Source organism: Myotis davidii, unplaced genomic scaffold, assembly GCF_000327345.1.
Source record: "Myotis davidii unplaced genomic scaffold, ASM32734v1 scaffold684, whole genome shotgun sequence".
In the NCBI taxonomy this organism is placed as follows: domain Eukaryota; kingdom Metazoa; phylum Chordata; class Mammalia; order Chiroptera; family Vespertilionidae; genus Myotis; species Myotis davidii.
Genome location: NW_006295564.1, coordinates 1,195,032 through 1,222,600, shown reverse-complemented (window position 1 = coordinate 1,222,600; position 27,569 = coordinate 1,195,032). Strand labels below are relative to the sequence as shown.

Here is a 27,569-nt window from a genome sequence, read left to right as displayed (position 1 = left end):
TGTTTTTTTTTCCCCTTGAACATAAATGACACAGAGGCCTAATTAAAAGGCTTATTAGAATCATCAGCAAAATGGAAAAGAACAGAACAAAAACAACGTGTAATAAATCTCACCTAAAAAAGGTGGGAACAAATCCTAAATAAGAGATGGATACAAATAAAGAAGTAGCTGAAACCCAACTATCTAGTGGCAATATTTATGTGATTCTTTTTCCTCTTAATGTATAAATACTTCGACTTTTACAAATGAAATAAAGAAAAAATAGTCTTTATAAATACCTATTGAAATTACATAGTATTTGTGTTAGTTTTTCATGACTGCTGCCGCACATGGCCCAAACTTGCTGGCTTACAGCCACAGAAATTTATTTTCTCACAATTGTGGAGGCAAGGTGCCAGCAGGGCGGCGCTCTCTGCTCCCTCTGAAGGCTCAGACTCTGAGTGATGGCGAACCTATGACAAGCATGTCAGAGGTGACACGCAAACTCATTTTTTGGGTTGATTTTTCTATGTTAAATGGCATTTAAATATACAAAATAAATATCAAAAATATAAATCTTTGTTTTACTGTGGTTGCAAATATCAAAAAATTTCTATGTGTGACACGGCACCAGAGTTAAGTTAGGGTTTTTCAAAATGCCAACACGCCGAGCTCAGAAGGTTCGCCATCACTGGGGTAGGAGCTAACGCACTGTGCCCATTGACAGGGCTGATTGACACTCCGGTGTCAGTTTAACTGCACAGACAATTCCACTTCACAGGCCAAACTTCAGCCTCAGCCACGCAGCACTCCCAGGTTCCCACCAAAGGTTACCAGGCGACCCAGCCAGACAGTGCACATAGTTTCATACGATCTCAACACTCCAATGGGAAAACAGTGAGGGGCGCTGCTGATGGGGAGTCAGTAGCATCATTTTAAAAGCCCTGAATGAAGGGTCACGCCGCCTCTACTCTCAGTCTGGCTCTGCCACTAACTATTCGTTGTGGCATCGATAAGTCACTTGAACCTCTCTGCCCAGTCAGCGGATACTGAGTCCGGTATGAGGCACTGGGGATCCTGAAATGGATGCAACAAAATTCTTGCTTTAAGGAGCTTATGGTCTATCAGGGAAGAGAAATAAGATGCAGTGAAACACAGGGTTTGAGGAGGTGATTGTTCAGGATTCTGGGGGGACAAAGAGCAGGATGAGTGTTTGCTTAGTGAACAAAAAAGGGGAGTCCATCCGAATAGAGTCAGAGAAACATCCTAGAGGCGATCAAGCCTCGGGACTCACAGGTGGGAGATGGAGGCATGTGAGGGGGAATCCGGAGGTCAGCAGGGGTGGGTCATGGGGCCCAGACTCCCCACAAAGGAGGCTAGACTTAGTCCTGTGTGCTGTGGGAGCCACGGGAAGGTTTTCAGCAAGGGAGTCCTAGCATCTGATTCAGGTTGGACTCAACGTCTCTCCAGTTTCCATAAACCCTGTAGTCGCAAGCTTCATGTGAATAGAAATGTTGCTATTGTATAAAGTTAATAAGCATGATAATTAAACCAGTGGCTGTAATTAATAACCAGGCTCAGACCCTTGCTGGTAGTGCCTTTAGCTAAACAGCAATCAGATAAATCATTGGCCAACACTAAGCACCCTTAGCTCTGAGAAGAGGGACTTTCAAAGTTCCCTGGGTTTCCTGGTTTGCTGGGCCATGCACGCCCTCTTATGTGACCCTTGTGGCTTCTTGAGGCTCACTGAGTCGTCATAGGCTGGCAATTGCAACGCCACACTTATGTGCTTTTCTGCTACTTTAAAGGGAGAGCTGAGTTGCATCATTCAGATGGCATTTGGTGTAGCTTTGAGGCTCAGGACAGGGCAAAGGGGGGGTGGGGGGTGGCGCTAAGTGGCTTCTGCAGTCTTCATGTATTTTAGGGCCTGCCTGAGCATAATTTAGGCCATTAGAAAATGGGGGTTCCTGGGCAGCGATTTCCAAATCTGACAGCACATCAGGGTAGCCTGGGAGGAAAAGGCTGATCTGTAAGTCCCACCTGCAGAGATCCCTATGGTGTAGGTCTGAATGTGACTAGGGCAACACACAAGTCATCTAGGACACAACATTTAAGGAGGCATGCATTCGTAGGGTTTGTACAAGTGCAGAGGCGGCACTTCAGAGTGAGGACCTCCTTAAATGTTGTGTTCTAACTTTCTGGCTGGCCTCCCCCTAATCCCCGCCCTAGGAGGGTGTCTCCCCTCTCCCCCTGAGATTCTGATGCAACTAGTCCTAATATTGGGAGCCACAGCTCTGGGACAAAAGTTCTCAATACTTGGGAAATAGCTACCCATGCTGCCCCTACCACCCGCTACCCACTAACCCCATTCCACTGCTTAAAGGCCCAAAGGGCGGTTTTGGCTAACATTTGTCTGAAAAAAGAAACAGCTCTTTGGAAGCATTCATCTAATAATGAAGACAACAGTCATCATTTTACTGATTGTGTACTAAGTGCCAGGCACTGTACTGGGGACTTTTGATGGGACTCACATCTTCTGTCATAATAATACCAATCCAGAGAGAGATGTGCTACTATTGTTCCCATGTTCAGGCAACGAAAGTAAAGCTTAGACAAATTGAGTTGACCAACGGCACTCAGCTAGGAAATGGTAGAACCAGAATTGGAATTTAGGCAGGACCCCTGTCCATGCCCCTGAGAGTACTCCAGCGTGCGGTTTATTTTTTTGCTCTGGATTAGCAGAGGAGACTAGCTCAATCCCCTCTCCTGGTCTTTCCCAGGCTGTCTGCCTGGCTCTGAAATCTCTAGGTGACTCCCTGTTTCTAGAACCAAACATGGAGCCCCAGATTTCCTCTGCGTGTGTATGTTTTTGTAAATAGGGTTTCTGACCCACGGACCCATGGCCCCCGGAAAGGGGTGGAAGGAGACCCTCAACAGGGACAGAAGAGTTACTCTTTCTTAAGCTATTTACTGATCGACTCCCTTTACTCCTGAAACCAGAAAGAAGAGGAACTCAAGAGTCAGCAGGGCTCAGAGCCCTAATTTGTGGTCCAACTGGGTCAGGGGGAGTGACCCGGTGCAGTGGCCTTTTTTTTTCTTCCCCCTTCAGGGACACATGTGCCCAGCTCACTAGAGCAGAGTTCCATGCACAGAGGGGAGAGATTCCAGATCCCCCTCCCGGGGGTGGGGTTATCTCTCCCATAAAGCATGTCTGCCTATTCAGTCCCTTCCTCTCTGGCTCTCTGGCTGGGCTCCTGCCGGTGTTAAGTTGCTCCAAATACCCAGTCTCTTATTTCACATCCTCAGGCAAAGATCCCACAGCCAAGGTGCCCTTTCAGCTTAGCTTTCCCATCGGCTGCTCACTGACAGATAAGCTCCTAAGAAGAGGGAAGAGGGAGGGTGCAGAGGTGGGGAAAACCGGAGCCCACCCCTTTGTTGTCCTCCAGCCCCCAGTGTTGTGTGTGATGGGGTGGCGGCCAGCGGCCTGGCCCCGGGCCCTCATTGGCAGCTGGGACTTGACCTGGCCAAGACACAAGGGCACATACGCTTGGGCTTTACCTTAGGGTGGGAATTGGAGGCCGAAAGTTTGTTAAGTGTCAAGAGACAAGGAAACTCTGTTTGTGTGTGGGCTGGGAGAACGCAGGGGCTCCGGAGCCAGGCTCTGTTTCTGCATAATCTGCCAGACTCCCAGTCCAGACCTCACGGAGATGGCTCATTCCCTGGGCTGGGTAGCCTGAGACACGAGTGCTGCTGGGAGTCTGGAGCGAGAAGGAGCCAGTGGACAGAACGTTCTTGCACCCGGATGGACCGGCCACAGCACAAGCTGGGCCCCTGCAGGTAGAGGCGAACCCTTTCTCATTTAGTCAATCCATATCTTGAGTAACAAATTTACTGCCGGGTGAACTGGTTCTAATGTACCTTTCTGAAGTGATATAAGTGGTTAAAATAAAACCGGGAGTGACCAGGAAGTTTGCACAGTTAGGTCCATTGGTCTCACTGCTCTGGGGAGCGAACCTGTATCCTGGACTTAACCTTCCACCTCTGCTCCTCTCTTGCCACTCGCCACCAAAGCGAATGCCTGGAACCTGGTGATAGGGATGATTACGTGGAGTTCGTTGGTATTCCAAACAGGCTCCGCTAATTTCCCCAAGAAGAGGTCCCCAACCATGGCCTCCAAAGATAACCTTGTGGGCAGTGCCTAGGTAACAGAACCCAAGAAATGGGCCTGTGTGTGTAAGTTGGTGCCCAGAATATATCGAAAATGATATCCAGAATGTCCGGAGACTATTTAAAACGTGTATAGAAAGGTAGCAATTAAATGTTTGCCTTGGAATAAGGCTGGCCTCTGCGCTCTCCCAGGAGCCCTCGCCTAGGGAAGATGATTAAAAATAGATCTGAGTAGCACTTCCTGCTTGGCAGATGGCTGATAGCAAACACTGGGGCTTGCAGCTGACCTTTCCCTTCTGAAATCTGCTCTGTTTCCATGATGCTAATTGAGTCCCTCTCTAGACCTAATCAAAGAGCTGGCTGCAAAAAAAAAACAAAACAAAAAAACACACACCACACACACAAACCACACTTGCTGTCCCGGCTGGGCTCACTTCATGGAGCAACTTGAAAGTGCTGGAATTTGCATGGAAACACCCACTCCGTGTTCCAACTGGCTGGTCCTTGTTTGAAAATGAACAAGTTCTGCTTTCAAATGTGCTGTCCAGGGCTGTGGAGGATCCCACCCCCTCTCTGCCCCCGTCCATAAGGAACGATTAGTGGATGGGGGAGTGATAAGAGCACCCAGTGTTTAGACCTGTGCACAATAGACAATGCTCACTCTCACTTCAGAACAGAGTAGGTGTCCGAAAGAGGGGCTTCTGGAGGTTCGGCTTCTAGGGGTGGCTCCATCCTCACTTATAAAGCACAATATCAAACTATGGAAGATACAAGGCATGTGTTGTTTTTATTATTAATATGTAGCAAACATCGAGGGACCCTCGCTGGCTTTGCATTGAGTTATTCTCCTCCCCAAGGAAGGAGAGGAGGATATACACAGACCGCCCTGAGTCCTCAAGGGTTTCTTCTACCTACTTCCTTTCCAAGGACAGTCCTTGCGCACCTAGGGTGCTCTCATCCCCTCCAGTCCCATCCGTGTTCTCAGAATCCTTTTAACATCCATATGTATTATAGGGCCCTCACTTATAAAGCACAATATCAAACTATGGAAGACACAAGGCATGTGTTGTTTTTATTATTATATGTAGCAAACATCTAGGGTCCCTCGCTGGCTTGGCATTGAGTTATTGTTGTCCCATTGGCTAGATTGTAAGCACCTTCAGGGCAGAGCTGACTGGCTGTATTCTCATGGTGCCCAGCAACATCTGACACAGCTGCTCATGACATGTTTGCTGACATATAATTACAGAGGCTCCATATTCCTTCAGACGACTGCACCACAAGATTCTGAGCCATACCCTTCTCTTCGGGAATCAGGTTCCCCCTCCCCAGCTGACTACTTTAATGTGACACAAAACTTTTTGGCCTGGGAGAGGATTTCCAGGGCCTGATATTTTACAATGGACCTGAGACTTCCCCGGTGGCCGGGGAGAAGGTTGAGCGCCAGAAGATGTGAAGGGGATTTTAGTGCCTGTCTTGAGGGTGAGAGTTGCAGGGTGAAATGATCAGATAAAATAGACCAGCTGATGTTTTATGCAGATAAACAGGAAGTTTAAAAACACCAGGGAAGAGGTCTAACTCTGAGTCAGAAATGTTTGTTTAATGTGTGAGGCGTGTTCTCTCTAGAGAATATGGACTCACAAAATGTTCACCCTTCTAAGAGACCTTACTCAACCCCCTCATTTCACAGATGACACAACTCCCAGCTCAGAGGAACAGGGATCTGTCCAAGGACATCATGCTAGTTGGAGGCAGATGACCCAGCCATGCCTGGCAGGGCTGGGAGTGGGTGGCCGGTTATTCCTACCCAGTCACATTATGCTTCTAGAGGGAATACCAGTAATCACCAGTGCACAGCTTTTGCACTTTGGCAAAAATATTTCTAATATTTATTTGTTCCCGTTTCTTTCTTAAGAGCTCTTTGGCTGTGATTTCTTCAAGCCGTACAATGATCCTCACTACTGTGACCCTTTTAAGTAACATTGGCTCTTCCTTCATAACTCTACTCCTAAACTCATTCCCTTAGGGTATAAGAGTACAGAGGTTAAATGTAGGTCTTTGCTAATATGCTCACGGGAGGAAACCTACTGCAGGACCACTGCTACCGTGCGAACACACTGATGAACCTACTTCAGTTTGTATGCAGCCTCAAGTCCAGTTGTTTCATTAAATAAGGCCTTGCGCTTTGGTTAGCATTTCCAGGAGAGGGAAGTGTTGAAAGTATTTAGAGAACACCTAGTATGAAATGAAACGTCAGGTTCAGAAGCAAGTGGTAAACTTGGTGAGGAAATCTGAAGGAACTGGTAGAGGAAGTGTGCTACTATTTATTGAGGGCCTGGTAGATGCCAGGCATTTTACTTTCTGCAAGGTGTTACACCATTTGGCAGATGAGGAACTTGAGACCATGGAGGTCACCATATCCAATAATATACCCTACAGAGAGTTCCAGAACTGGGAATTTAACTAGTTCATCCATCTGCTTAATTCTTTCATTATACCAAGGCACTAAACTGGGACAGGTTTAGCCCATAGAAGGAAACCTTGATGTGGGCAAGAGAACAGCATTAAAGCTGTAACTTGAAGTGCTATTTGGTACCAAAGGATATAAAGATGGAGGATTTGGGGGGGGCTCTCAGGAGACAGAGTTCATCAGCTCATGTAAGTAATTTTGGCACTGTCAGAGCAACTGGTAGCGGGTTTCCGGTCCCTGGAAGGATTTAAGCAGAGGTTGGGTAGCAGTGTGGACAAGGTGCATCAGGTGAGTGGTTGGCCTTTGGAACTTCTTCACATCTCAATAGACTATGAAATTAGAATTAGGTCAAGTCATATGCCTATTTGGTTTGGTTTTGAGATCCTCCGCTGCGTGAGATTCCTACGGACTGCAGATAGTTAAGTATTTCTCTTTTACCATTTCTCCAAGCATTCTTCTGGGTTCTCTGCTCAGTCTTGGCCATGAGTTCAGGAATTTTAAGGGGCTTCTTGATTTTCAATTATCTTTTTTCCATGGGTTGTAAAAATCTGAATCATTCATTCAGTAATAAGCTGGGAAGGCTATTTTCAGGCTGGGATGCAGAGTCTTACGCATGGACGGTGTACAAATTTAATTGTATCCATTCATTCACGGTGACCAAGCTCTGGTGGAGTGATGCAAGGTGACCAAGCTCTGGTGGAGTGAGTTCTAATTTATTAATTTACAGTAGAACAGGTCATCCTGAACGCTTGAAATGTGTGTTATCTTCCTGGAAGGTAGACCCACTTGAGCAAGAGGATTCTATTTAGTCAGCTGCTAAGTAAGCATGGCATCAGAGCAGAGCAGAGGAAACTGAATAGCCTAAGAGGTTTTCATCAGTTTTGACAGCTTGATCCATCCTTCTTCTTCAAGGAGATGGCTTTTCCAAGTGGACATGCTCTTGACAAAATTTGAGGCTTGGAGTCAGAAGCCATCATTTAAGTTCTGACCTTGACTTCCAAGCTTTGTAAAGCTGAGTAAATCACTTGAGCCGCCCTGGGCTTCAGTTTCCTCCTGTTGTTTTGGAGGTTGATTCTGTTCATGTATGTGAAAGTGCTTTGCATGTTCTGACATCTTACATATGTGTCATATTAGTCTAACTCTGTTAGGCTCCCCTCTTTCAGGAAGTCACTTGGACAACACCCTTGTTATCCTATCTTCACTCTCCCCTGGACTTTGGAGCCAGACCACCTAGGTCTCTATCATGTATTGGCTATTCAACCCTGGGCACATGTCTTAACTTCTCTCTCTGCCTCACTTTTCTCATCTGCAAAATGGGGATGATGATTGTACCTACCTCATTAGATTGTTGAGAGGATTAAATGACTTTGCTTATGTAAAACTATTTGAATCCTGCCTGGCATATGATAAACACTATATAAATGTGAGCCGTTATTGTTATTTCACAACTTAACGAGCCATCTCAGTTTCGCCTATAAACTCTCTCCAATATCACTACAGGATGTGCTTGTTAGAAAATAATTAAAAAAGCAATTCCCTTCGTAGCTTTCAGTCTTGGAGATTAGGCTTTTCTGGCCGTTTTTGCCCGGATTGGTTGCAGAGCAAGACTTACCTAGAGAGTCTGTCGGTTTTGCCAACTGACTTTACAGACAGCCTTTGTAGTGCAAGGAAACTTTCATTCCCCAGTGTCCAGTTGGCTTTGGAAACAGAAGCGTAAATTGAACCATAAATCTAAGAAATTGGTATTTGTCCTTCCTAGGTATACAAATGAATAGTGAATTGTTTTCAAAGGCCTCGTGGTTTTGAGAGAAATTTGAGCACCACTGTTTCAGCTTTAGTTTTGTATTTGAGTTGAACTGCAAAGGGCCCAGTGATTAATGCCTTGTTGCCATTACATCCTGATTCCACCATCTCTACTGTAACTCAGAAATCAGTCTCCCTGGACTGACCACGTGAGGGTGACAGGTTAGGCTTTCTGTAGAGGCCAGTGCTTGCATGACTGTGGGACTCCCCTGCTCTTGATCCTTCTGGAGAAAGCGTGCTTTCCGTACCTTCTTTCTAGAAAGCAAGGAGGGAATGCAGGATACTGAGAGCTGGTAGCATCTGTTTTCCCACTGGCTGTATGTTTACATTGGCATCTACTGTCCTCACTGTTTGCCACAGACTAGAGAACATTGGTTCTTCAGGGAACAACCACCGGGCCCCAAGCCACATCTGAGGCCCTTAGGACAGCTGGGGCGGTGTGGGAGAGGAGCTGTGGAGGTCTGTGGCTGGAGAGGGGTTCAGGAGAGTGGCTGGAGAAGCTCTGGGAAGACAGCCCCGTCCTTCCAGAGGAGTTCTACAGCTCCCATCTTAAATCCCCAAAGCCTGTGGTGGTGTGAAAGGAAACGGAATTTATAAATACTTTTTATGGGCCAGGTCCTGTGCATTCATTTTACACTCACAATATACCTTTGGAAAAGGCATTCTCTTCTCCCTTTTGTAGATGGGACCTTGAGGCTCAGAAGTGGAAGTGTCTTGCCCAAGGTTACACAACTAGGAAGGGCTGGATCCAAAGCCTCCCCAGCTCCAGTACTGCCTCTTTTCCACTGCACATCAGGCAGGCATGACACACAGGGGAGCCGAGCTTACAGGGTCTTCTCTGGCCCATGGCTTTATTCTAGGTCCTTCCCTGAAAGCAACGTGTTTCACCTGGGTCAACAGGAAGGTGGATTTGAAAGGTCTGATTAAGTGAGGGCAGATCCCAGAATTTCCCCCTTTCACCAGTAAAATGTGACACCTCACCACCTTTTGTTTTTTGGCTTTTGGTGCTGTTTCTTGTAACTGGTATGCTCCCATGCCCTTGGAATTTTATGACTCCGCACCGCAGATATTTCCTCCTTTCCAGCCAGTCCCTTCCCTGCCCCTCCCTCCATCTGTTTTGGGAATGTGAGGTTGCCTTGAGACCTACCGAAGCTCAAAGCCAAGAAGGAGGGCTGTAGGAGACCATGCTTCTACCCCGAGGCAGCACACATGGCCTTTTACCCCATTCCAAGTTTCTAGACAGATATGTGAATGCCTTTTGTAGACCATAAACACGTACAGATGGCTTTGTCCTTTCCTAGTCTTTCCTGGTGACCTGTGTCCTAGTTGTGGAAGTCATCGAGTCGGGAAATTCTCCCTTATAATTAACCCAGGTCTCTTATTTCCATTTAAGTCCATTTCCTCTTCTTATTGCAGAGAAGATGGAAGAAATCCCCTTTAATCTTTTCCCTCTGGGCTAAATGTTCCCAGTTTCTTTTTTTAAGTTGCATTTGAGTTCTAATTCTGGAAAATTTCATAATTTTCATTGTTCTTTATTATCATCCTTTCCACTTTCTCCATATGCTTCCTTGGGGTGAAATCCAAACAGGATCCAGTTTATTTTGCTTGGGTTTCAGGTTTTTGGAATGGAGCCTGTGGCTTACACTGACCCTTAGTAGGAAACTCCACTAGGTCTAACTATGAATGGAGAAAAGAAAGAGAAAGGAAAAATACTGACCTGGTCCTCCCCAGCCTAATGCCAGTTCTGTTGAAGTGGAGGTGTTTAGCTGACCCCAACTCTCTTATCTATTTCTACCTAACACTTAGGCCACCTTTTCACTGAGATGGTATGTAGTATAGTATATAGTTCTTTGAGCAAACCCATGGAGACAGAAAGTAGATTTGGGGTTGCCTGGGGTTAGGGACAAGGAAAATGGAAGGTGACTAGTAATGATCTGAGATTTCTTTTAGGGGGTGCAAATTAGATGGTGATGGTTGCACCACCTTGTGAATATACTAAGCGCCACTGAATTGCATACTTTAAAGGGATGACTTTATGCCAATGGGGATTACCATTCAACTAAACAAAACAGCTTTATGTTGGCACCAGTAAGTTCTTTTATAGTTATCCTAGAGGCCCGATGCACAAAGATGTGGGCAAGAATAGGCCTTCCTTCCCCTGGCTACCAGCATCGGCTTCCCTCCGGCAGCCAGGATCCAGGCTGCTTCACTCCTCCCGCTGCCAGGCACCCGGGATCAGGGCTGCTTCGCTCCAGCCACCACTGCCACACACTGGGGGCGTGCTCCAAGCTGCGCCTTGGCCGCTCAGAGCAGGCTACCACCCCTGGAATGCGTCTGCTGGGGCTGGGGGTGGCACGCAGTCCCCTCTCGCCCATCTGCACGGCTCCTCCTGAGCGGTCGTGATGCAGCCTCCTCCTGAGCCGGTCGTGATGCCCGGCTAATTTGTATATTACCACTTTATATATAAGATAGTAAGACATTCTAACAACAACAACATTTATACAATTCCTTGAAGTTTAGGAAGCTCTTTCTTTTATACACATTATCTTATTTTTTATACAAAACTGGTGTGAATGTGAATACTGTTTTGTTGTGCCCATTTTATAGATTAGAAAATTGAGTTTGGGGGAAGTGAATTGGCTTGCCAGGGCTCAAACTCTGTCAGTCTGCCTCTTTGAAGCCCATGTAATTAAAACTGTGCCTGTGGTATATATCAGCGTTTATTCCAGTACTGCCAGCAGTATGGGAGAGCAGCAGGTCATCCACAAAAATCTTCTCTGTAGCCCTCCATAAGCCAGCTGCTTATATAGGATAAGACAAAGATTACATGGGGAAGTAGGGATTACAGGTATGGGGACATAAACTATGCAGGCCTGTGTGGGACTCCATAATCTGTCCATGATAATAGACAGTTCTTGAATGAGAATGGCTGCATTCAAAGATTGACTCCCAGATCCAAGGCTGACTCCCTGGGTCCAGGGGTACACAACTCCCAGCCATGTCAGAATGTCCTTTCTTTAACCAACACAAGGCAATCATGGTTAACAGAGCATGATTAATATTTCCTATAACCATAGCTAGTCCCCAATATTCTATTTTTGCCCATAACAGAGTCACAGAGCATCATGAGTGAAAAGAACCACGGGGAGCGTCAGTCTACCACCTCCATTTTTGTGGAGACATTGAGTTGCAAAGAGTGAAAGATTTATCTTTTGTCATAATAGCAGAGAAAGGAGGAGACCAAAGTCACCAAAGAAAAGGATGTCTACGAACCAAGTAGATGAGAAGTAGCTTTTTCATTGCGCCTCTCCAGCTCCTGAAAAGGCCCAGGGGGAGAGACAGGGAACTGACCTTTTCCCTCTGCACTTCAGTTACCCTGTTGTACTTATCATTCTCAACAGCCCTATGAAATACAGACATGGTCTCACCTACAGATGTGAAAGATGTAGAAGCTGAGAGAGGCTAAATGATTCTCCCAAGATCAAGTAGCTTGTAAATTGAAGTTGCAAAACCAGAATTTGGTTTTTTTGTTTGTTTTATTTTTGTTAATCCTCACCTGAGGATATTTTTTCATTGACTCTTTTTTTTTTTTTTTTGAGAGGGAGGGAACAACAGAGAGAAACACATCGATTGGTTGCCTCCTGCATGAGCCCTTTGGTTCAAAGGCCGGATGCTCTATCCATGACCCAAACCGGCTGGGGCGCAAAACCAGAATTTGATCCGAATTTCTGGTGCCAAGACTCAGTCCTCTTACCGTGTGCAGATACGCATCCAGCTCCCGGTGGGCATCTGCTTCCCCATCCCTCTGCGCATCCCCTGAGGCGCGTGCTCAGTTGAAAAGGGTTGGCCTTCCCCAGAGAGGAGGGGACCTGTGTGCGAGAGGCTCTGCTTGCTGCCAGGAGGCCTTCACGCCTGAGTCTGTCCAAGTATCCAGGACTCCAGGGCCAGGGCCTGGGCCTGTCACCACGGGGAAGGAACCACATGTTTGCTCTGTTGCCACCTCCCCATAGAAGTATTCATTTTTCAACGGTCCTCCTCCTTTTCAAAGGCATTGCTGTCTTCCAGACGTTCAAAAGGGCCAGAAATCAGTGGTTTTGGCTACTAAACAGGAAACTCAAAGCCCTTTCCGCTCCTTTGAGCTAGCTGGAAGGGCTGGGCCTGAAATGATTACTTTCCTATAAAGGACAGAAGAAAAGTTCTGTGTAACTGAAAAAACAAAAAACAAAAAACTTTCCCAGAGCCCTGAATACCAGCCGCGGTTGACACACAACATGGCAAAGAGCTGCCTTGTTGCCTGGCAGTGCTGACAGCCAACTAATGTGTCTGACCGTCTGTTTGGGACCTCCTAGCCTGAGATTCTGGTTGCTTCATCCTGATTGCTTCCTGAACCTCTTCTCAGTCTCCCCACCTTTGGTACCACCCTCCCTCGGGGGAGTGCCAGGCTGTGCCTGGTTGCGCCAGGCTGGGCCGGGCCCCACAGGATACAGCCACCCAGCCGGGGCTATTCTTGTCTGTGTCTCTTTGCAAGATGCCTGTTGTTCTCAGTCGCTGTTTTTCCCATCATAACTGTGGACTTGGCGGGGGGCCCGTGTGAAAGGCCTGGTGGGAGAGCTCTGCCCCAGGAAACGCGGCTGCTCCCAAGTGCCAGGCTGAGGAAGCAGGTTCTCAGACAGCCGCTCAGGGGCCACCTGAGTGGATGCTGCCGGATGACAGCCCCGCTTGGGTCCGGCACCCTTTTGCAGAGCGCCGGCGCCTGCCAGCATGCTATCGTGGAACAAGCCTGCGCGAACCATAGTGGCCCTGCGAGGTGCCGCTGGGGCGGGCTGGCTGGCGTTGCTCTTCTGTGTGTGTCCTCCCCTAGCCCCACTTTCTAGGAATTCTAATCTGTGTCAGGCCAGAGAACATTCCTCTTGGGCCCTACCCCAGAGCCCCAGAGCAGTGGCCTCCAGACTTTTAAAATCACACACCCCTGGCAGTAAAATGTTGGTGCGTATACTCCTCATTTGCATACTTACAAATGGTATGCATGCGCTGCTATGTAATGTGTACATTAGAAACATATAGGCAAAGGAAATCTTAATAATTTATGTAATTTTAAAGGACGGAAGAAAAAGGGAAAAATTAGAAATTTGCTTTTAATCTGGTTTAATTGAAGGTAGAGGTCATTGAATATACTCTTTAAACAAAATTAAATCTTGTTCCTCACTCTCTGATTCCGTGATTCCAAGGTACGTCCCAAGCAGAGTGCATTTCGGTACTTCATTGTAAGGTTCCTTCGCTGGAAACGGACTTTCAAAGAAAGGGCGATTCCGTGGACCATGTGTAGAGTCGTTGTGCTTACCAACCCTGACCCCATTTTCCAGCCCATCCACCAGTTACACAAAGGCCTTGGCTGAACTTTGCAGTTGCTCTTGCGGTTTGTAACAAGGCTGCAAACCCCTCCGAAGCTCTTTGTTTGGAATTCTTGTAAATAGATAAGGAAATTGTTTATAATTCCTAATTATACAACTATAGGAGTACAGTGTAGAGGTACAGGAAACCTTAGAGATGGCTATTCTTTAAAATTTTATTGGATTTTTAGTTTTTATTTATCTAAGTGGATTTTCAAAAATGATTTTAATTCTATACACAGTAAAATTATAGTCCTGTGAGTGTTGACAAATACATACTCTTGTAACCATTCTCACAAGCCAGAACAGTCTCACCACCCCATCAGCCCTTTGTGGACCAATTCTCCCCTGTTCCATAGCCTTTGGCAACCGCTGGTCACCTCAGCCCAGTGCACTTCAGGTTCATCCACGTTGCTCCGTGTATCCGTAGTCAGATACGTGATTTTCAGATATTTCCTCCCAGTCTGTCTTATTTTTTTTTATTCTCTTACGAGTATCTTTTTCAGAGCAAATGTTAAAATTTTTTATGAAGTTCAATTTGGCAGGTTTTAAAAATTATGTTCCTGTTGAAGTATCTTAAGAAATCTTTTCTAACATTAAGTAACAAAGATTTTCTCCTTCATTTTCTTCTAAATATTGTCCATTTTGAATTAATTTGTGCATAGGCATTTCCATTGTAGACTACAAAGATCACACAAAATGAAAATACTGCCAAATGCCAGTTCTCTTCATAACAAAAGTTTCTTTTGAAAAGGAATTATATTTCCATTCCCTGTTAAAATGTCACCTTTACTTTGAAGGGACAGATTTAGTGTGTTTATGTTTTTGGAAAATCTGGCAAAATAGCCTACTTTTTACCACAAAAGGCAGCTAGTTTGGAATGCTCGTCTTTTTGCAAAAGAAAAATGTATAACTTATATTTACGTTTTTAAGATTTTTTTTATGTAAATGAGCCTCTTTGTGGTCCTTTATCTCATTACAAAAAATTACAAGGAGCCTGCTGTTTCAAGATCTGCTTTTATGAGCACAGTCTCCTTATTGGCATCCCAGAGCACAGAAATAGTGGTATTCACGATGTGCTGAAAGCAAAGGCAGAAGAGTATCCCCCCCCCAAAAAACAACACGCACACAGCGAGAACCCCATACTTCCTGTTAGATACCTGTACACATGACACATACTAGCCCAGGAAGATCCCAGAGGCAATCCATGTCTTATGACTGTTGAGCGAAACTTTTAAAGATGAAAGAGAATAGATAAAATGTCCAGTATTCTTGTCCTACTCTGGGGGGTTGTCTGGTGTACCTTCTGGGGATACCGCTGCCCTGGAGTGTCTTAGAAATCTGCCTGGCTTCCTGTTTTCCACTTGTGCCAAACAGATAATGGGTGACCTGTGAGTGTGGGAGAAACAGATGACTTTTCCTGTCATAAATGGTAAAGCTGTGGTGCCGTTTTCCTGCCTGCTTTCTTCTAGAATTTATTTTCCCATCAGCACCTTCGTCTAAGCTCTGAACTTAAAGGTCTTGACAAATGTTTTTTGCTTTATTTGTATTATTGATTTCAGAGAGGAAGGCAGAGGGGGAGAGAGAGCTAGAAACATCAAGGATGAGAATCATTGATCGGCTGCCTCCTGCACGCCCCCTACTAGGAATCGAGCCCACAACCCAGGCGTGTGCCCCTGACTGGAATCTAACCCAGGACCCTTCAGCCTGCAGGCCAATGCGCTATCCACTGAGCCAAACCAGCTAGGGCTTGACAAATGTTTTTTAGAGGATGACGCTCCTGATTATTCATAATGTATGGCCATTGAACTATAAGTGAATATAATTTTGGAGCTGGCAGGGGACTTGGAGGTCAGCGAATCCAAATTCGTTCTTAAAATCAAATAAAAAAATGGACAGGGAACAGGAGGCGTCCAGAACACAGGTGCCAGTGGGACACCTCTTCCTGGGGAGGTCAGAGGAAGCCGAGCAGAGACTTAGCATTGGCGGGTGAAGAGCCTCCCCCGCCACCCCCCCAGGGGCAACATTGTGGGCAAAGTTGGTGAATTGCAAGTTCCAGGAACTTCATGGGGTTGGGCCCGACTAGAGCAAAGGCTACCATGGGAAAGGAGCAGAAGAAGAGGCTGCAGACGTGGTGGGGCCAGATCCTGAGGCCCTTGCTAGCTATCCTGGCTGGGCTCAGGTGTCTCCGTGCTCTAAGGCTGAGCCAATAGGTTGGCCAGATCTGTGCTCTGTGTCCCTGGGACATCTCATCCAAACACTTCCAGGCTTCAAGGCTGTGACACTCACGTTCATGCTCAGTTCTAGTCTGAGAGCTCCTGTGTTCCTCAGGGATGTTTCAAGACCCAGGAGAGTTGGTTTAGGTTTGAGCAGCAGCTGGGGACCCAGGAGAGTTGGTTTAGGTTTGAGCAGCAGCTGGGGAACATCTGGAGCTATACCTGGGGGCAAAGGCTTCTGGTGTGTTTGTATGTTAGAGGCAACCAACGGTTCAGCTGCCCCAGAGGCAGCTTTCCCACAGGTCAAGCTTTCTGCCTTTCTCGCTGGCTGGCGGCACTGATCCCTGAAGTCCTGCGCTTCTGACAGCGACCGTCTCGTGGGCACCGATCTGCATCCGGTCTGGTTAACCAGTCACCCCCAGGTTTCTCCAGCCACTGAGTAACAGAGGTCATGGGAGAGCCCCTTTTGCGTTGGTTTGTTTTCAGAGTGGATTTCAGAGCAGACTGAGATATTTAATTCAGGGTACAACCGTCAGACCATTAAAAATGCAGGCAGCAATGCAGAACACGGCTGGCTCATGTCAGCCAGACATTTCAGGGTAACCGGAGGAGGCAAACATGGGTAGGGCCGGTGTTAGTGGGAGTAGACGCCAAATGGCATGGCAGGCCCTGGCTCCTGTTTCTCCTGTTCCCTGCCACCCTCCAGCCGGAAGAGAAGAAAACTCGTATTTAAGCTAGACGTTTAAATGGGAGTGCTGCTTAGTTGAGCACTCCTGTGACCTGGAGATCAAGTTGCTCACACCTCAAAAGGAGACGTCCCATGTAGGAGGGTTGTAAGTGTCATGGAGGTTAGACTCTACACCAGTGGTTCTCAACCTTCCTAATGCTGCGACCCTTTAATACAGTTCCTCATGTTGTGGTGACCCCCAATTTCATTGTTACAAATTGAACATAATTAAAGCATAGTGATTAATCACAAAAAACAATATGTAATTATATATGTGTTTTCCGGTGGTCTTAGGCAACCCCTATGAAAGGGTCGTTCGACCCCCAAAGGGGTCGCGACCCACAGGTTGAGAACCGCTGCTCTACACGAAGTCACAACACATGAGAAGAAGGTGGGTTTGATGGTTTCTTCTTGCTTCAGGGACTCTTCGCTGTCTCTGTAGAGTTGGACCAAGAAGGTGAGCAAAAGTACCGGTGCTGGTTTCCATGCCCTACTCGAGGAAAGCCGTGGCCAGCACACAGGACTGAAATCAAGTGGGTCTAGGAAAGGCCAGTGTGGATCAGTGACCTCAGGTGGAGCCTTATATCAGAGGATGTCAGGAGGGAATTGGGAGTTTGTGTTTTTAAATACCTTCTCACCTGGACTGCTGAACAGGGGACAGTCCTGGTGGGGGCTGGCCAGGCTCCTTAGCTCTGTCTGTTCTGCCTTCTCCTGGAATGCTAACTGGCTCACTGCTCCCTTTTTTCTTTGTCAATCCCGGAAGGTCATGATCACTGTGATTTGGGCTGGTTTTCCTGAATGTGTGGGTGAAAGAGACGTCTAACCATCGATTTGTCTTCTTGCATTTCAGTCGTTCCAAGGAAGTCAAGGACGCGCATACCTCTTTAACTCCGTGTGAGTGTCTCTCAACAGTACATCCATTGTTTGGTGCAAATTTGAGGGTTGGGGGGAAAACACAACACTCGATGATAATTAAACAGTGGACCCTGCCCTCTGTGCCACAATAAAAAACCCGTGGCATGTTGCGCTCCACAAGTGGTCACCAGTTATCTTTGGGGGATTTTTTTGGCAGCATCTTTGGCTACAAACAATATATTCCCTAGCCCCAGGCACCTCAGAGAGCTGTGGTCTCATAGGGAAGAAGCTGAAGTGCCTCTTAGAAAGCCTCTGTATGAGGGCTTCTAACCAGGTCTGAGGCATGTTGGGAAAAGGAAGGGATTGCACAGAAGACACCAGCATCTGCTGGAGGACCTAAGGCTGGAGGGAAGGCCCAGTTAGGGAAGGCCCTCCAGTCCTCCGGCAGATGCACAGTCTGCCCCAGGCCTCAGTCACTAACCGGGCAAGTCATTTAGGGCCTCTTCCCGGCAAAGGAAGGTGGAGCGCACACAAGCCGAGGAGCTGACAGTGGAAACCCTGAGTGCACAGTTGCGGTGGTGCGTGCTCTGTGGAGGAGCAGAGTGTATTTGATACCCAGGGCCTGCTCACCCTCGTGCTCAGGGCAAGACTGGGCTGTCATGTTTCACATTTCCGGCTGCAGCCAGCCCCCAGGAAGCTCCGAGGAGCTGTGCCCACGGCTGTGGACTTCACAGCGTGGCCGTCAGTTTGTCCTTTTATATCACAAGATTGAGAGCACCTCTTAGGAACATTCCAAGCAAAATCTCCACCAGCGAGACTATTTTCAGTCACCTTGTTGAATCAGAACTCGCAGACCTAAAATTCACTTCATTGGAGATGATCCACGTGGCTGTCCTTTGGGGGTGGTTATTGACTCAGTTATGGGGGGCACCCTCTTGGTGTGGGCTTCCCCCGACGCCTCTGTGCTGAGTGGATTTTTTGCTGGGAGCTCAGCTTGAGCAACTGATGCTGAATAGGTGACTGACTACCCGTTCTCTCCTTCTGTCCCTTGGCATAGAGTTAATGTGGGCTGCGGGCCTGCGGAGGAGCGAGTGTTGCTAACGGGACTGCACGCAGTCGCAGACATTTACTGTGAAAACTGCAAAACCACTCTGGGCTGGAAATATGTAAGTATTGAAAAGTTCGGTGGAGAGAGGGACGTGCAGGGGAAGCCGAGAGCCTCGCTCTAGAAGTAACCTTTCTGTGGCCTGGGGGTACTGTCTTTGACCAGACGGGAACCGGACCCCAAAGAGCAGCTCATGGCACACTCCTGTTTGCCACACGCATTTTTCCCTTTTTACTACTCATTCCCTCACACCACCCCTGAGACAGACAGACACATACACACACACCCTTTCTTTGCCTTTAAATAAATAATTACTACACTGGGACGGAGCATTTCCTGACAGCTTACTGTGTTCCAGGCATACATTATTTTATTTACTCTTCACAGTATCCTGAGAGCAGCGGTTCTCAATCTGTGGGTCGCGACCCCTTTGGGGGTCGAACGACCCTTTCACAGGGGTCGCCTAAGACCACCGGAAAATACATATATAATTACATATTGCTTTTGTGATTAATCACTATGCTTTAATTATGTTCAATTTGTAACAATGAAATTGGGGGTCACCACAACATGAGGAACTGTATTAAAGGGTCCCGGCATTAGGAAGGTTGAGAACCACTGCCCTAGAGGATAGGTCATATGTTAACCCCTATTTTTAAAAAATAAGTTTTTATTGACCCAAGAGGAAGAGAGAGATAAAAACATCGTTGAGAGAGAATCATTGATCGGCTGCCTCCTGCATGACCCCCCGCTGGAGATTGAGCCCACAACCCCTTCATGTGCCCTGACCAGGAATTGGGCTCTGACCTCCTGATTCACAGGTTGATGCTCAAACTCTGAGGCACACCAGCCGGCTTAACCCCTGTTAAGGACCAGGACACTGAGGCTTAGGGAGGTTAGTAGTACATACAATGTTATCAGCCATTACATGGCTAAATAGGATAGGGGTCCAGGTTGTGATCTGACCGCAGCGCCCATGCTTTCATGCCCCAGTCAATGCCCCCAGAGCATCTCTGGTCCTGGGCCCTGTGCTCGGCAGCATCAAGCATTGGTAGTGCATGCCCACTGTCAGCCATAGTCACGGCTGGACTTTGCCAACCGGACATTCATCCCTTCGTTGCTTAACTCAGCAAGTATTTTCCACACCTTCTCGGTTCCTAGGAAAGTCAGCAGTCCTTTGCCAGGGTGGGAGGAGGTATATGTGTTCTATGAAAATACTTGTATTGTTGTTGTTTTTACTGGGTGATCTTTCACAGTGCTTTTCTCTGCCCTTTCTGTCACTGTGGCGGAATTGGACAAATGAGTCTTCCTGTCTCTGGGAGGGCAGTTTATCCCATATAAGATCCCTTACATTCCGCCCTGTCAGCCGCCTAGGGTCATGTCACCTGCGTCAGGTAGGAGGAGCCTGCAGGAGTCCAAACTGCTGGCAAAAGGATAATGACGTGTGGATGTGGGTTTGTTGTTGTAACACATGTACCACTCTACGGGGTCTGCTGGCGGGGGAGGTTGTGTGTCTGTGGGAGCAGGAGCGTAGAGGGGAAATCTCTGTGCCTTCTGCTCCTTTTGTGCTGTGAGTCTAAAACTGTTCTGAAAATAGGACTTCTATTTAAAAAGGATGTTGAACAATGGAAGCCAGGCATAAAAGTATGCTTGCATTTAAATAAAGTTTAAAAATATGCAAATCTTGAAACCGGCTGCAGGTGGAGTCTGTAATGAGCAGCATTTGCATCTCCCTTGAAAGGTTTGGATTAGAAAGGAAAAGCCTAGACACTGTGTTTCATGGCCCCAAGGTGGTTTGGCCCGAGCTCCCTGTGGTTCCCTTGGTGGTTTCTTGGGGGGGGGGGGGGAACTGGTCTTGACCATTCGACCCCCACCCCCACCCCCCGTGTGGCCACTGGCCCTGCTGGGTGATCTGTGGGCCACGGTTCTGGATTGATTATCCAGTAACGTTCTCCCCCTTCTCTTGGCTGTCTAATTCCTTTCAGGCGGTGCTGGGTTACAGACAGAAGATAAGTCTGAGTTGGTTGGTTTTGCTCCTAAATTACTTCAGGGCAAATGACACTGCTTGACAGAGCTTTATTGAGAGGCTTTGTGTTTGTTGGGTACAAAAGAGAAGCGATGTAGTCCTTGCCCCTGGGTGTTCGCAGTCCTGGCCGGGGAGCAAAGCCACAGGTAAAGGGAGGAGATAGTGGGGCAGGTAGAATGTATGCATCCATCTCCCCAAATGTCTGTTGATCGCCTCTGTGTGCCGGGCCAGTGCTCCAGCCTTCACCCCATGATTTCTTCTGACCCGCACAGTAATCCTGTGAAGTGCTTTAATTGTCCCAGTTTTGTAAATGGGAAGTTTATCATTTTGTACATTGTAAACCGTTACGTGACGCTTCTGACACTGGGAAGCAGAGTGGAGCGCTCACGCTGGGGTGGAGTTCAGACTCCAGATGTGGTGCTCCGTCCAGTGGAGCCCAGTGGTGACATTTTGCTAATGCCCTGTGGCTTGGGGAGTGTTGATTTTTTCTGTATTTTGTTTTTGTGTGTGTGTGTGTGTGTTTTTTAAATAAGGATACACTCCCACTTTCCTAGTTTTGTTTTTTCCTCTCCCCACCCTGAACACACTACTATGGGACAATAGGTCTTATTCCTGAACCACATTCTCTGCTGTATGCACACACCTCTCTCTCTCTCTCTCTCTCTCTCTCTCTCTCTCTCTCTCTCACTCACACACACACACACACACAGAGAGAGAGAGAGAGAGAGAGAGAGAGAGAGAGAGAGAGAGAGAGAGAGATGGGGAATAATGACGTGAGGAATGTCACTGCTGAGCCCACAGCTCTTGTGTGTGGTGTTAGTGCATTCTCTGTTGGAGCCCCTCCCTCTCTACTCTGTGTAATGAGTCCTCTCAACCAAAGACTGGAGGCTGAACTCTCCTCCTGCAGCCCAGAGCCCTGAGCTCTCGGCCAGAAGAACCTCTCGGCAGTAGGATTTAGTTACTAATATGGGGACTCAGGAGGAAGAGCTGATGTCCACTGCTTCTCTGCACTGACCTTAGCCGTCCAGTGACTGCTCATCCGCCAGGATGTTTAGGTATCTATGCCTGCGAATAATAGCCCCCTGACCTCACTCCTGTGAAGGACTGCTCTCTGTGTGGGGCTTATTACAAGGTGGAAAGTCCGCAGTGCTGCGAGGTTAGTGCGGGGAGCTGCCAGGTACTCTGTACTTTGTAGTGAGCACCCCCACCCCCCACCCCCGGAGGCCTGGCAGCTGGGTGGGCTCATACAGCTCCCGTGTCTCTGGAGAAAGGCAGAGAAGGAAAAACAGATGTAACACATCTGACACAGAAACAGCAAGGTAAGAAATGAAAAGACCTGTTTGGCCTCACCATACTTCGTTTCTCTCCCTGTCTTTTCTCTAAGCCTAGCAAAGTCTAGTTTTAAATTATAACACAGACACTGTACGGACACATCCATAGGGCAGATTTATGGTTAGCGTCAGACACCAAGTTCCCCAAGACAAAATATAGGGTGGCACAGGAGCAAAGGCGTGCATTCATCGTGTCTACACAGATGAATGAAGTGCATCCATTCGTTCGGCAGTTATTTACTGAAGACCTGTTATGTGCCGAGCAGTCTTCTTGGCGCTAGGGACAGGCCCGTGAACAGAACACAGGAAATGTCTGCCTCCCATGAAGTTGATATCGTCGTAGTGGGAGACAGACCACGCACAAAATACGCGCAGGTTACAGCGCACGTTGGAAAGTGATAGACGCTGCGGGGAGAGATTGCGGTGGAAGCTCTGGTCTTAAGTCGCTGCGTATTTGGCAAGAGCCTACCGAGATGGTGACATTTGGGCAAAGACCTGAATGAGCAGAGATCCTAAGGCAATTCTGTTGTAAATGTGGAGGAAGCCCTGGGGTCGCCCCAGTGCCCTAGTGCATTGAAAGGGACACACTGTGCTTACGTGGCGGGAGTTCGGGTACAGCGGGGCAAAGGCTTCTGTGCCTGCTGTGGGCCCCGCCTTTGCTCCTGTGCCACCAACGTCACCTGCTTGTCTTTGGTCACTGAGCATCTTTTCTCTTCCTTGTGTTTCCTAGGAGCATGCCTTTGAAAGCAGCCAGAAATATAAAGAAGGGAAATACATCATTGAGCTGGCACACATGATCAAGGACAATGGCTGGGACTGAGCCGAGAGCCGCCGCCAGCCCGTGTCCGCGTGAACGCCACCCAACTGAACATTCTACCCAAGCGTGAGAGAGTGACTGGACACTTGGTTCCATCCATGTAGGGGCCTCGCCCCCTGGGGCACCCGCCCACCCCGACGCCGTCTTTCTGGTGACCGGCCTCTAAATCGCTGTCTCTCTGTCTCTTTGCTTTGTATCTGTTTGTGAGTTGATCCTGGCTTCTCTCTCTGTTCTCGTGTTGGCTGAAAACAAAACAGCAAAAGGAACAGATGCCTGACCGCATGGCGGCAGCCCACCCTGATCAGGGCCTGGGGCCCACGTGAGAGCTGCCTGACGGCCTCTGGTCGGGGGAGCAGTGCACGGCGGGGTATGAGCAAGGGGGAACCTTGAGGGTTCCGGGGTGGGCAGGGGACGGGAGGGGAGAGGTAGGGGCACAATTGTGCTACCCCTGGAGACCCGGTAACTTAGGCTTGAAGTAACCAAGTTGTCTAAAAGGACAAAGAGAAAAAAAATACCTCATGGCCGTGCTCTCTCCCATCAGAAGCTTCTGCTCCTGACACCACAGGGGCCAGGTGAGCAGGTGGGCACCAGAGTGGCCCTAATCCTAGCTGGCAGGGCAGCGGCCTGCTTCTCCTGGGCCAGGCGGGGTGTCTTGGAGGCTGTGAGTGATTGTGGGGGAAGCCCAGCTGGGTTTGGATGACTCTGGAGCCCCACCGGTCCTCTGGGTAATCTTCGTTTCCTCTTCAGCCACCAGAGGTGAGAGGAGGGGGACTGCCATTTGCAATGGGTGCAAAATCCAAACATCCCAAAGGCTGTGACCAGGAACCAGGTAAAAATCAATAATTGAGGAGAACAGGGAACAAGGAGCTGCAGTTCACAGGAGCTCCTGCAGAAATGGCTCCGATATTGGGCTCGGAAAAAACTCCATGTAAAACCAATTAGCATTTCTGCATGTCTGACCGTTTCCCTGACCCTCGGTGAAAGGAGAGAGTGCCGTGGCGAGGAACGGGGCGTGGGGGGCGAAGCTGGGAGGAGCCTAGCTTTGAACCACTGCCAGTTCGGTGCCTCCTCCTTCCGTCTCTGGTGTGCAGCAGCTTCGGGGAGGTCAGCAGTTCTCCGTACATAGAGTGTTGGGGTGATTTTCTCCAGTTCTATCATCATAGATTGTGGAAAACAAAGTCCCAAGGGTTTGAGCTTAGGGATAGCTTGAATGTGAGAGAAAACTGTCCGAATGGTCCAATAGGGGGAGGGATCAGACTTGATGTCAAATGTCAAATTTTAATATTACCCAACGTCCCCACTCCTCTCCTCCTTATCCAAGTTCATTATATTCGGTGAAGTGGAGAACAGATCCCTGAGAGAGGGAGGAGTTTGTTACATTTAATCAACACTGTGAAGTCTGTTCCACAGCAGTTTAGCCAGTACACAGCGCATGACGGAAACTCATTGAGCTGAGTTCATTTCATTGCTTGGACTGAAAATATTATTGTTCAGATATGTGTAGGTTATGTCAGGTAATCCTCAGAATCTCATTCTCCAAGTAGGCTGATCCTATAGGAATATTCACCTTAGAAATCACAAAAGAGTGTGTTCATGGAGACAAGAGTCTATAAAATTGATTAACCAAGATTCAAGCAGCCAACCCAGGATTTTTTCAGAATTGAACCAAATTCCCCTAAGGGCAGTGGTCCTCAACCTTCTGGCCCTTTAAATACAGTTCCTCATATCGTGACCCAACCATAAAATTATTTTCGTTGCTACTTCATAACTGTCATGTTGCTACTGTTATGAGTCGTAATGTAAATATCTGATATGCAGGATGGTCTTAGGCGACCCCTGTGAAAGGGTCGTTCGACTGCCAAAGGGGTGGCGCCTCACAGGTTGAGAACCGCTGCCTAGGGAATGGGTCGGCAGTTGAAATGCCTTTCTGTGTCTCTGTGTGCTGACTGCAGGATGGGGGACCTGAGATGGCGTGGTCCTGCCGGCCGAGGTGGACAGCAGGACAGAAGGTAGGGGGCTCCAGGCTCACAGTAGACTGCCTCTGTGAGACTTCTGAGTTTTAGAAATGGAACTTTGTTCCCAAAGGCTTCTCGCCCACGTCTTCGGTGCTTTAGTAGCCCTGGGAGATTTCGTTCTCCCCACATTACTGAAAAGCAGACTGAAGTTTAAAAAAAAAAAAGTATTGCATTTTTGCTCCCAGAGAAATAGTTCCTCTGGTTCCCAGGCACTCCCAGGCCCAAGATCTCAAAAAATAAATTTTTTACAACTTTCACATTCCTCAGCGGGCTTGCCAGCCCAGAAGTCATAGATTCCCTTCCAGCCCCCTGAAGGTAGTGGCCTTCAGTTACGGATTTTGATTAGCCCCCTTGCTCAGGGAATGTCCTGGCAATTGATACTCCTTCCCATAATAAGAAAACGGGGGCTAAACATGGGTAAGTGTTTTGTCTGTGAAAGTAAGAATGGAGTGTGACAACAGAGAAACCAGACATGAGGTGCCCTGGAATTTTCAAAAGAAGGAGACCGATGTGTCCCTCTTCTTCCTTGGGGGTGGGGCCTGCACGGATCAGCCCAGGCTCCAATAAGACCCTGGTTTTGGTGTTTGGGTTTTTGTTGGTTTGTTTTTTAAATTAATATTATCCATTGAGCATCCAGGGGTGGAGGGCACCATACGTGGTGCAAAAGACCTGAGTAAAATGTTGTTTTTTTCCATAAATAGAGAAAAACAAAAGCCCAACTCATTAGGCTTTCCCTTCATGTCAATGAAACCAAAAGTGCTTCTTAAACCTTCAGCTCCATTCATGGCTTGTCTGCCTAACGTCTGGTGGTGTCAGGGAGCCCTCAGCTGAGCAGTGGAGATGCATCAACGCATGGCCTCAGTCACTTCATTCTTTAATTTTCCTCACCAAATCATTGACTCAGCATAACCAAAGACCTCGTCCACTCACCCCTGGTAGGTTCAGGGAATTGGGGTTGAGGGAGTAAGGAAGGGGAGGCGAGGAGTGAGAAAGGAATCAGCCCAGAGTTCTGTGCCTCCAGCAGCTGCCTTCATTGTCCGCTGAAGTCCAGCCACAGACCCTCCAGTTCCATCCCAGGTCACATGGCCTTGGCGGCCCTGGCTGACACCCACCCCAGCCCCAGCCCATCCTTGCTGTTCGCCTCAGGCTGCTGATGGGCTGAATGGGCATGAATCAAATTCAGCCGAAGGTGAAAGTCCCAGATTGTCAGCTGGACCTGACTGAGTGGTGCCCCCACTCCGTGGACAGTAGTAAGATCAGGGACATTGGATGGAGGACATCTTTCCTGGCAGGTCAGTGTGTGAAATAGAGGCATCCCCTTTATACAAAGATTTTCAAGTGGATATATATATAAAAGAAACAGTTGCTTGTGAATATATACTTTTGTAAATAATATTTAATTTTTTAAATAATATATTTGGTGCTGTTTTCTCAGATCCCCTGAGAGCACTTTTTATTTTTCATTTTTAAATTTTATGGTTTTCTCTGCATTTCTTGAAGTATATTTTAAGGGAAACAGTGATCACCAATGTATTCTTTTTTAAAAAAAATAAAAAAAGATCTCCATCACGCTAGGCTGGAGGCAATAAAGCAATGCCTTGCTGTATTTTCCCCCATTGGAATGGACTCTACATTCGCAGGTTGAGAATCCAAGTATTTTCTTGCACCAGTATTGGCTAGAAAAGAAATAAATATAATCAAATAAATTTAGAAACAGAGTGAAACAAATCGGAAAATTGGAATCGTGTGTGTGTGTGTGTGTGTGTGTGTGTAAAGTACTTTGGATTGTGCCTCCTGTTTTTTTTTATTGGGGACATTATACCTACAGTTTACACCTTGGGCACATAAGGATTTTCCTTCTCTTTCTCTCTGGTGGGAGTTTTGTTCCTGAGTGGACCAACAGCACACACCTTGGGTCTTGTTTTCCTGAGCGTGGCACTGTTGCCGGTTTACTCCCATTTCTTTTCTTGTGTGCTCAACTTTTCCAGACCTTAAAGGAAATCTGTTTGTGAAGACCAGGCAGAGGCAGATCTGTGGTTTTCTGAGATGTGAGTGTCTGCATCACACATCCCAGGGCTCCAGTTGTAGAAGCCACATCATGGTAAAACATCAACTGGCTTGGGTTGAAAGAACAGTAAGAAAATAATGCATGTACCTTGTTGGTAAGCAGCTTTTTATTTAAAAAAAAAAAAAAAAAGATCAGATTGCCCCAGGAAGAGGCTGAGAAATCAAATCTTGAACACAGTCAACTCACATGTTTTTTAAGTCTGCCTCAAGTGAGAAAATGTGCTAATAATGGTCCAGGTAGAGGAAAGAGATGTTTAATTGTAAAAATTAAAATACAGGCATGAAATCTGCCAGTGATATAAGGTAAAGCAAGAAGAAACAAGCTATTCTCATTTTACCAAATTCTATCTGCCCATATGTTTTATATAAAATTTCAGCGAGAGTGAGAGTTCCCTTCTCCAACCTGCAGAGACGATCTTTGAATACAGAATCTATTTATGCTCGTGTTTACAAACTACATGTTGGGTTTGGGTTTTGTTACTTTCTTTTGTTTATCTTGTTGTTGTTGTTGTTGTTGTTGGCATTTTTCAGGTCACTTTGCTTTAATAACAAAGATGATTATTTTCAAATAATTTGTCTTCACCTTTTCCTGTATTTGTAC

At 47.3% G+C, this 27,569-nt stretch overlaps 1 protein-coding gene across 2 annotated transcripts in view; it reads left to right on the top strand.

Annotated features, from left to right (window-relative positions):
* Nucleotides 1-24,189, top strand: part of YPEL2 (yippee like 2) — a 37,749-nt gene extending 13,560 nt beyond the window's left edge. Inside the window, exons 2-5 of one of the 2 annotated variants that reach the window (XR_001514987.1) lie at nt 17,603-17,646; nt 18,665-18,773; nt 22,800-23,611; nt 23,643-24,189. Coding sequence is in view for 1 of the 2 variants with exons in the window: in XM_006770245.2 (XP_006770308.1) it covers nt 17,603-17,646; nt 18,665-18,773; nt 22,800-22,889 (243 nt within the window). In the remaining variant the exon portion in view is untranslated. Of the gene's footprint in view, nt 1-17,602; nt 17,647-18,664; nt 18,774-22,799 lie in introns of both variants that reach the window. The other variant, XM_006770245.2, reaches the window with a different exon arrangement.
* Nucleotides 24,190-27,569: the final 3,380 nt, after the last annotated feature.